This window comes from Rhinatrema bivittatum, chromosome 9, assembly GCF_901001135.1.
Source record: "Rhinatrema bivittatum chromosome 9, aRhiBiv1.1, whole genome shotgun sequence".
NCBI lineage: Eukaryota > Metazoa > Chordata > Amphibia > Gymnophiona > Rhinatrematidae > Rhinatrema > Rhinatrema bivittatum.
Window position 1 is genome coordinate 60,456,679 of NC_042623.1, and position 10,808 is coordinate 60,467,486.

Sequence of the window (10,808 nt, forward strand, 5' to 3'; positions counted from 1 at the left end):
AACCTAAGCTGCTAAAGGACCTTCATAACACCCGAACGTGTTGCTTGTTTATGCATGAAATGCCCAGGTCATATTTAATCCTTGGTCCTGGATAAACTTAATTCTTTTAGAATTTTTTATGCAAGATAAAAGTAATTTCTTCCCTTTAGTAGTTAGAAGAGAAGTGCTCTATTAACAAGCAGCGGCTGCTGTGAGCGTTGTTATGTTGCACCCATGTTTTGAATAGTAGACTGCAGCAGGGGTGAACGTCTCATAAAAGATACTTTTCATAAAATATGATGTACAGAAAAACACATTTTGGGTACAGCTACCAACGACATTGCACAAAAGAGGAAGCAGTTACATTCAGAGTAAAATCGCTGCGTTCAAAAGGTTGTAGTGGTTGCGCTGTACGGCAGCATTTTGTCAGTGCTTTTAAAGCTTTGCGTGATTACGTAAAGAACAAATGATCCCTACGTGCAAGTTGAGATGTGTTTGTATATCTTTTACTATGCTCATGTGGTCTTCAAAATGAAGGAAAGACTATTAGATTGTTTTGTACACAAAATACAGGCACCCATTGTTTCTCATTTTCTCGCTGCTGAACATTCTTTCAATGACATAAAATGGTCTATTTTGGAACAACTAAAAAATGATTGGAGGGGTGGGAATTGGGCTAAAATTCTGATACAATATGAACAGCAGAGGATTTTTCGTCGAAAATCGACACATCCCACTGGGATGAATGCCAATGTAGAATGTTTCAGTTTTTCTAATTGACGGCTCTTTCAATTGATGTTTTGACATTCCATTTGACAACTGTCTAATTGATCATGTGTTCTTTACGTCATCATGCCAAGCTTTAAAAGCATTGGCAAAATGCTGCCGTACAGCGCAGCCACTACAGCCTTTTGGACGCGGCAATTTTACTCTGAATGTAACTGGTTCCTCTTTTGTGCAATGTCGTTGGTAACCATAGCCAAAATGTGCTTTTCTTTACATCATATTTTATGAAATTTATCTTTTATGCAGAGAGACGCCGACTTTGTTAAGACGTTTGCCCCTGATGCAGTCTACTTTTCGAAATATGACGTTATGTCGGGTGCAAAAAAACACAATGCTCACTGCTGCCACTGCATCTTAATGAGCACTTCCCTTCTAACTACTAAAGGGAAGTAATTTCTTTTATCTTGCATAAAAAAATTCCAAAAAAATTAAGTTTATCCAGGACCAATAATTAAATATGACCCGGGCATAAACAAACAGCACATACGAGTGTTATGAAGGTCTTTTAGCATCATAGTTTTAAAGTGTCACTGTCATTACTTTTTTTGTTTATAAACTGTTTGGATTGCTTTATTGTTTTGACATGGACTGTATTAAAACAGTTCTGTCATGAAGATTATAAAGTGCTAATGTGTAAACAATTTCAAATTATTTGCTTTTTAAATTATTTCAAATAAAATATTGAAAGTATTTTTTTTTCTAGTCAAGAGTTTCCTCTTTCTCCTTTCAGCTTCCAGGATTGAGACCAGGCTCTATTGGTTTACGTTGTCCTGAGTCCTCATGTGCCACGACCTAAGTTTTATTCACATTGGGGCGGATTTTAAAAGGCGCGCGAATAGCCTACTTTTGTTTGCGCTCCAGGCGCAAACAAAAGTACGCTGGATTTTAGTAGATACGTGCGGAGCCGCGCGTATCTGCTAAAAACCTGGATCGGCGCGCGCAAGGCTATGGATTTTGTATAGCCGGCGCGCGCCGAGCCGCGCAGCCTACCCCCGTTCCCTCCAAGGCCGCTCCGAAATCGGAGCGGCCTCGGAGGGAACTTTCCTTTGCCCTCTCCTCACCTTCCCCTCCCTTCCCCTCCCTTCCCCTCCCTTCCCCTACCTAACCCACCCGCCCGGCCCTGTCTAAACCCCCCCTTACCTTTGTCGGGGGATTTACGCCTCCCAGAGGGATTTACGCGCTGGCGCGCGGGGATTTACGCCTCCCAGAGGGAGGCGTAAATCCCCGCGCGCCAGCGGGCCTCCTGTGCGCCGGGCCGCGACCTGGGGGCGGGTACGGAGGGCGTGGCCACGCCCCCGTACCGCCCCGGGCCGTAGCCACGCCCCCGTACCCGCCCCCAAAACGCTGCCGACACGCCCCCGAAACGCCGCGACGACCGGGCCCGCCCCCCGACACGCCCCCCTCGGAGAACCCCGGGACTTACGCGAGTCCCGGGGCTCTGCGCGTGCCGGGAGGCCTATGTAAAATAGGCTTCCCGGCGAGCAGGGCTCTGAAAATCCGCCCCATTTTATTTAACCCCCTGTTCCCTTCCTTCTAACCCAGCCATTGCCAGGAGAATCCTCAGCAAGGGGCCTTCTGATACTTGGTACATGTCCAGCCCTAGTCTGGCCACTAGGTGTTGCCATTGCCCCCACCCAGCTCCTATTCTCTTGTGGGGGGGTTATGGGAGGGCTGTTAGCAGTTATAAAGGAATAAAATATATTTAAAATATATTTATCCCAAAATGTTACAGTAAGGGCCTGATTCACTCCAGCTTTTCTCTCTTTTTGGAGATGTGGGAAAAGGCGTGGATGAATCAGGTTAAAAAATCTCTAATATGAAACCCAGGATGTAAAATATGATCCTATATTATTGTGTAGCAAGCTACTATAAACTAGGTACCTACCCCCATGAGCTTATCATATGTTGGAGCTTTACAATGTGGACCAAGCTGCATCTGGATCTGAGTGATATGTTTTGGATCTGTCAAAAAGGGGTTTTCAACCCTTCAGAGACAGCAAGGTGCCACATCCAAGGTAAAGGAATATAAAAATTATTTCAAAAACCCCTGTGTCCTCTCCTGTGAATGACAAATGTTCTGCAAGAACTAACATCCAGCACTCACAGTGTTAACAAGTTGGGAAAAGGGCTGTACTGTTTAGCCTGCCCAGAGAACAGCACTACATAGACAGCAGAGGAAGAAGCCAAAGGAATGCTGGGCGTCCATTTAAGGTAAAAAAAGGCACAATTTGGCTGGCTGTGTCTGTGTGTGCAGGGCAGGGATGACCAGGAGTTGGAACCAGGAGCCAGGAAGAGAGGAGTGCATATGGCAGCCTTGCAATTAGTTCTTCTGAAGAGCTAATTATCAAGAGGGAGAGATAGAAGTTTGCTTTCTGAGGAAATAGAGACAGACAGCTATTCTTGTTTCATAGCCGAGCTACATGTAAAATCCCAAGAAGGGTCAGAGGAACCAGGAACTGAGAGACTGAGAGGCCTTCTTCCTAGAGATATCTAGGCCCAGGAGCACATGGCTGGATTACCCTCCTAAGAGACTGAATTAAGTAATCTAAACTTTGCACAGAAAGTATTTTAGCAGAGGAGGGAGAATGTTTATTTCCTTATCTTTTGTCCCCAAATGAAGTATCTTAATTGCTTCAGCTTTTTAGCCAAAGTCAAGCATAAACCCTTGCTAGGAAAGAAAAACTGGTGATCTCTGGTCTTTCTGTAAGAGACTGAAACTAAGACAGCTTTCGATATAGTACCAAGTGTACCAAGTAAACCATTTGGGGGAAGTTCCCCAGGAGAGAGAGACCTTTCACACACTGCAGTGCTCATCTATTTGGTTTGTCATATAAGCAAGCTCCAGCTTCAGGAGGGAGTTCTTCATTCTCTTGATTGTTTTTTCCACACAATTTTGTGTTTGGGACAGGGTGCACCCTTTTTTGGGGTAAATCTGCCCCCCCCTTTTTTTTTAGCATTCTGGGATAAAGACAGTTTTTGAAAGCTGTGTACTTCACTGCCTCCCCTCCAACCCCTTTCTCTGTTAGCATTCCTTATTTTTTTGTTATTATCCACATGACTATGTTGGTCACCTTGGCTAACAGTCCATACTCAGTGCTGTTTTTGCATTGCTTGATATAAAATAAGAAAACTGCAAGTTTATATTATACTTCACTACTGTACTTCTCCCATTTAATGTTCTTGTTGGATTTACTGTCTACTTACACAAAATTGGTAAAAAGGTTCATTACTGTTCTATTCTGGTGCGATGATTTTATCTGGTCTATGGTGCCACAAGTGAGAGGTTGTTCGGGAAGGGCACAGAATTGTGGTATTGGGGTGACTGGGACTCTATCTCATCCCCCACTCAGGCTTCGAACCTGAAGATAAATCATATTAGTAATATCATTTCTCATTGGTACTCTCTACCCCACGCATAGGGTAACTCATAGTCCAGACCAGGGAGTCCACAATTGCAAATCTCTTTACAAGTTAATCGTTTTGCTTTTCATTTATAGAAAATTTGGAGTCTTTTGTGACTATGACTCTGGGGTTGTTTTTTTTCAAAATCGGGCTTTTCGGCTCCATATATATTATAGTCTCAGTGAACCAACAGGAAGAAATTTCAGTCAAAAACTAGATAATCTTGAGGAAGAAGTGGAAGTGAGGAGGGACTCAAATGATTTGTGTTAATTTCTACCACATCTCTCTTCCTTGGGGGATATTGAAAACTCTGTATTATTGATTAGGGATGTGAATCGTTTTTTGACGATTTAAAATATCGTCCGATATATTTTAAATCGTCAAAAATCTTTAGAGCCGCAATACAATAACAATTCCCCCGATTTATCATCAAAAAATCGTAAATCGGGGGAAGGGGGAAGGGGGAGGGGGAGGGCGGGAAAACCGGCACATTAAAACAACCCTAAAACCCACCCTCCCGAACCCCCCCCCAAAATGCCTTAAATTACCTGGGGTCCAGAGGAAGGGTCCCGGTGTGATCTTTCCCTCTCGGACCTCCTTGCGTTGTAGAAATGGCGCCGGCGCTACCTTTGACCTGTCATATGACAGGTCAAAGGTAGCGCCGGCGCCATTTTGTTTTTTTGTCCCCCGATGTCAGGAGATTAGGAGATCGCTCCCGGACCCCCAGGGACTTTTGGCCAGCTTGGGGGGGCCTCCTGACCCCCACAAGACTTGCCAAAAGTCCAGCGGGGGTCCGGAACGATCTCCTACCGCGAATCGTTTTTCCATATGGAAAACGATTCGACTGCAGGAGGTCGTTCCGGACCCCCGCTGGACCCCCAGGGACTTTTGGCCAGCTTGGGGGGGCCTCCTGACCCCCACAAGACTTGCCAAAAGTCCAGTGGGGGTCCAGAACGACCTCCTGCAGTCCAATCGTGTTGCCATATGGCCGGCGCCATTTTGCGCAAAATGCCTTAAATTACCTGGGGTCCAGTGGGGGGGGGAGGGCGGGAAAACCGGCACACTAAAACAACCCTAAAACCCACCCGACCCTTTAAAATAAATCCCCCACGCTCCCGAACCCCCCCAAAATGCCTTAAATTACCTGGGGTCCAGAGGAACGGTCCCGGTGTGATCTTTCCCTCTCGGACCTCCTTGCGTTGTAGAAATGGCGCCGGCGCTACCTTTGACCTGTCATATGGCGCCGGCCATATGGCAACACGATTCGACTGCAGGAGGTCGTTCCGGACCCCCGCTGGACTTTTGGCAAGTCTTGTGGGGGTCAGGAGGCCCCCCAAGCTGGCCAAAAGTCCCTGGGGGTCCAGCGGGGGTCCGGAACGACCTCCTGCAGTCGAATCGTTTTTCCGTACGGAAAAACGATTCGCGGTAGGAGATCGTTCCGGACCCCCGCTGGACTTTTGGCAAGTCTTGTGGGGGTCAGGAGGCCCCCCAAGCTGGCCAAAAGTCCCTGGGGGTCCGGGAGCGATCTCCTAATCTCCTGACGTCGGGGGACAAAAAAACAAAATGGCGCCGGCGCTACCTTTAACCTGTCATATGACAGGTCAAAGGTAGCGCCGGTGCCATTTCTACAACGCAAGGAGGTCCGAGAGGGAAAGATCACACCGGGACCCTTCCTCTGGACCCCAGGTAATTTAAGGCATTTTGGGGGGGGTTCGGGAGAGTGGGGGATTTATTTTAAAGGGTCGGGTGGGTTTTAGGGTTGTTTTAGTGTGCCGGTTTTCCCGCCCTCCCCCCCCCACTGGACCCCAGGTAATTTAAGGCATTTTGGGGGGGGTTCGGGAGGGTGGGGGATTTATTTTAAAGGGTCGGGGTGGGTTTTAGGGATGTTTTAGTGTGCCGGTTTTCGATTTACACGATATTTTAAAAACCCAAACTGCGACGATCCGATTCCCTCCCCCTCCCAGCCGAAATCGATCGTTAAGACGATCGATCACATGATTCACATCTCTATTATTGATTTCTTATATATTATAATTGAGGATTTATTCAATAAACACCAAGTTAAACAAAGCAACAACTAGCTAACCTCTTTTATTGCTTCTTTAAAGACCAAAATATGCATTACTGGATGAGTGTACCAGTGCTGTAAGTATTGATGTTGAAGGAAAGATCTTTCAAGCTGCAAAGGATTCGGGGATATCCCTGCTTTCTATCACGCATCGCCCTTCTCTTTGGTAAGGACGAACTCTCAAAGTATTTATAATTGCATTTCTGTAGCTATCTGAAATGTGATGAGATTAAATATTGCATTGTTTTTCCAGATGCATGTTCATGCAATATTTTTACTTTCCTGTAGTATAACACTTGGCAACTGGCTTTTACTTTTAGAAATACTGTACTTTTATTTTTCCTAATGCCTAGAAGAGTCACTGTAATGTAAAAGGATACTTACAATACTTTGTACAGGGACCTGAACTGTGAGTATTAATGAATTACATGTCAGATAATTCAGTCTAATAGTTCCATGTAAGCAAAAGACCGGCTAGCATTGGCCAGAGAAGATCCAGGAGTATTTTTTTGGAGTTGCTGTGCCAAGACAAACGCTATGCATTATTCATGTAAGTTTATCATTGATTTACAATATACTGTAAGCCAAGGGTGCTCAAATCAGTCCTTGGGGGCCCCTCACCCAGTCGGGTTTTCAGGATATTTCTAATGAATATGCATGACAAATATTTGCATACACAGCAAATAAACCTCATGCATATTCATTAATTTGCATATGCTACATCCTATGTATACAAATATTTCTCATGCATTTTCATCAGAGATATTCTGAAACCTGACTGGCTGGGGGGGGCCCTCCCACGGTCGGTTTTAGCACCCGTTCTGCAATTCTATGGCCACAGCAACTGTTTGCAGAATTTGTTTCTTGCTATGGAATCGTGGGGAACGACCCATGAAGTTCCCCTGCCCTCACTGCCACCTTTCTCTGCTGCTACCAGCTTATCCACCCACTCCCTCCATGACTACTGCAGCCACTCAAGAACCTCCTACCCTCAGCTGATGTCTTTTGTTGCCACTTGCGGCCACTTCTTGATTCACAGGAAGAACAGCCATGGCTGAAGTAGCAGCTAAGGGAGCGAGGAGGGGAATGGACAACTTGATCAGTCCTAGGAATAAAATCCAAGTTAAAGAGAAAGGAAGGGGGGATCAATTAATTGGGGGGGGGGAGAATGAAGGGAAGGAGGGATGTAAATAAGAAGTGAGGGATGGATAGGGTGAGAGATGAATGAATGATGATTTTATGTGTTTCTTATTGTTAATTATTTTATGCATGTTTTATTGTTAACCGCCTAGACCTTTTTGTGTTAGGCGGTCTATAAATTTAATAAATGTAAATGAGAGGTGTGGATGGGAAGATGGCTAGAAATAGATTGTGAGGAATGAATAAGGATAGAGGGATGAACAATAGAATCAGTGTGTAGGATGGCTGATGGAGCAAGAGATGAATTAGGGTGAAGACAGGAGATAGGGATAAACGAACGAATCAGTAAGGACAGAGAGGGGATAAGAAAATGAATGGATAAAGTTAATGAAGGATTACTGAGGAACGAGGAATGGAAGGATGGCAAGAAAGAAAAATGAATGAGAAGTGATGGAAGGGAAAGAAGTGAGAAAATTGAGGGGAGGCAGGGGAGGCTGGAAGGAAGGATGAATGAGAGGATGCAAAAGACTGAGAGGGAGAGATGGAGGAGAGACTAAAGAGGATATGGAGAAGAGAATGCAAGTGAAGTAGGGGAGGATGGGGAGGAAGGGAAAGGTAGGAAGAAAGATGAGGAACAGGAAATGAAGAGAGCTGGATGGAAGGAAAGGTAGACTGGTGAACAGAAGCATGATAGAAGAAAAGAGGAGCCTTAGAGACGTGAAGAGGCTGGGGTCAGAGGAGAGAGAGAGAAGAGAAAGGAAGTAGCAGCGAAAATGCAATGAAAAGTAAAAGAAACCAAAGTGGGAAAAGCTGAAATGGAGAAAGGAAGGAATGAAAAAGAACCAAAAATAATCATTCAAGAATGGTTGGAAAGCTTGTTTTAAAAGAAAATATTTATAACTTAAAGGTTTTTCAATAAAAAAATGGTCATTCTTTGAACACTGAGGCATATGCAATGTTTGCAAATATTTACACATCTGCTGCGGGATGTAAGCTTTAGTTGCTGCAGAAAACCAGGGTCTGTGTTATGCATGTGAAATTTGGAAGTGATCCCCTTTGAAACCAAAACATGATCTTTAGAGTTCTTAATAACATGATACTTAATAAATTAGTGTTAAGGCCAAAATAATGGCAAATTAGCAGAATAGATTTTCAGTAGATACTGTATATAAACCTACTCTAAATAATGTAGACCAATATGTACCTGATCCCTAAGTGCCCAGAATGAGTTGTAAAAGTGGCAAAGTATCATCCATATTATGGCAAAGGGTCTGCGATGCCGAAGATGGTCCCTTCTTGGCCTTTTGGTTGAGTCTGAGAACCTGTGCAATGCGAACGAGTCAATGCCCTGCCATCACATCCCATCAGTGGCACTGTTACACTATGAACATGATTTAAGGAGCAGGATTAAACCTCCCGTTTGGGAAAAAAAGGATGCACCTGCTTAAATTAAACCTTCATACATTGTGGTACCTGTTTGTGGGTTTTTTATTTTTAGCTAAGATCAATGTGAGGTCTGAGGATGAATAGAAGGTATAATAAGAAACCCCTCTTAAGAGGATAAAATGTATTTCGCCTTTAGCTGAATGAGAACCTGAAGAATATGAAGTGTCAATGCCATGCCACCCACCTGAATTGGGGGACAGGAAACTAGACTTTGATTAGACTGGGAAGATTAAACTTCCTGTGAAAAATAAACAACCTGTCTAAGAAGCCTATGTACTAACTTGCAATGTTTGTACACATTGGTGATTATGTGTGAAAGCAATTGTGCAAAAACACCCACATTTCAGGATTTTGAGCATTTTTTGTATGAAGCCCCATTTGTAAAAAACAAAAAACGAATAGTAAACTTTCAGGCATAGGCTGCTACATGTGAAACTTTATCTAAATTCAAAATGGAATATTGCTGCTGCAACGCAAAAGTATGCAAAGCAGCTCCTTTAATTTTGCAAAAAACCAGCACATGAAAATGTCTTCGTAAACTGGTATTTGCAAAAAGGAAGCGTAGTTATCTTTTTTTTTTTGTCTGGTCTCACAAAAGTTTATGTGCATTTTTTCTACAGAACTCATTTGCATTTGTAGAAAAACTGCATGCGAAACTGCAGATAAAGCACAGTAAAGCCCACAGGTTAGTACATGGGCCCCTAAGTCCTTTAATAGTACATTACTTACTTCCCCTGAAAGTTATATATTGAAACCATGCAGTGTTCTCTTGTTTGCATTTTGCTAATATTTTTTGTCATTAGAACAAAAATGCATCTTAATACCTGGGATTTTGGATAACCAACTCATAACATTCGTCTTCTGAAACCTTCTTCCTTATATAATATTACAATCTCAGTGTTATCTTACAGGAAATACCACACTCACTTATTGCAGTTTGATGGTGAAGGAGGCTGGCACTTTGAACATTTGGACACTGCTACCCGATTATCACTAAGTGAAGAAAAAGCAAAGACTAGAATCGCAGCTTGCAGGAATCCCTAAAATGCAGCAAAGACTGAATGAACTTTGCAAAATCCTAGGAGAAGACTCAGTACTTAAAACAATTGATGAAGATGAATGACTTCAGATTTGTGTTGCTGTGTGTTTTAGTATCATTTTTTTTTAATTAAAAATTCATTAGCGACACTAAGTTGTATGCATGTATTGTACGATTTTAGCGAAGTGAAGCCTGGTCTACAAACTTTTGTGTAGTCTGGAAGATAATGGAATACACATTAGTAACTCTATGAGTAGTAATTACACTGCACATCAATTTCAATCAAACTGTATATGCATTGCAAAAAAACCCATTCCCTTAACAAATCACATGGAACAACTAAACAGCAAAGTCTTGCCTGGAATTGATGAAGACTGTGTACTTATTTAAACCAAAATTGCCATGTGCATATGGTATGCCTGATACATAATACTGTACTACTCTGGCATGGAGCAAACACAAGGGCAGGGTTTAGGTCAAATGTGTAGAAAAAATTAGCTCTAAGCCAAATGTCTTCTAGATTCACCTAAAGGGCCGTTTTCTATTGGACAGTTGGAATTAGCATGCTTCCTGTCTTAGGGCCTAATTCAGTAAGACTTTCTCCCATTCTGTCTATGGGAGAAAAAGCTTAGTAAATCAGGCCCATAATGATATGCCACCAGTGCATGGATCAGTTTACTACATTTCCATATTTTCAAGAAAAACAAACTGGCAGAAAAAAAAACTCAGGTATCATTGCTTTCCGTTTTTTTTTTTTTTTTTTCTTTTTTCTTTTTTCAAGACTGTCAGTGCTAAGCAAAATGTATAGAAAATTTAGTTGAACAATGAACCTAAACTAAGAAAATATATTTAACCTTAAAGGATGTAAAAAAAATAATTCTGTTTGCATTGTATACTTTTGGCTGTATTTTAATAGGCAGTCTGTATTATATGGTTTGGTACTGTGGC

At 42.9% G+C, this 10,808-nt stretch overlaps 1 protein-coding gene across 1 annotated transcript in view; it reads left to right on the forward strand.

The window, feature by feature from the left end:
• The window catches only part of ABCD2 (ATP binding cassette subfamily D member 2), an 80,534-nt gene extending 69,951 nt beyond the window's left edge, over positions 1-10,583 (forward strand). Inside the window, 3 exon segments of the mRNA XM_029617178.1 lie at positions 6,276-6,401; positions 9,733-9,826; positions 9,828-10,583. Of these exon segments, the coding sequence (XP_029473038.1) occupies positions 6,276-6,401; positions 9,733-9,826; positions 9,828-9,944 (337 nt within the window). The 3' untranslated portion in view covers positions 9,945-10,583.
• The last annotated feature ends 225 nt before the right edge of the window (positions 10,584-10,808 follow it).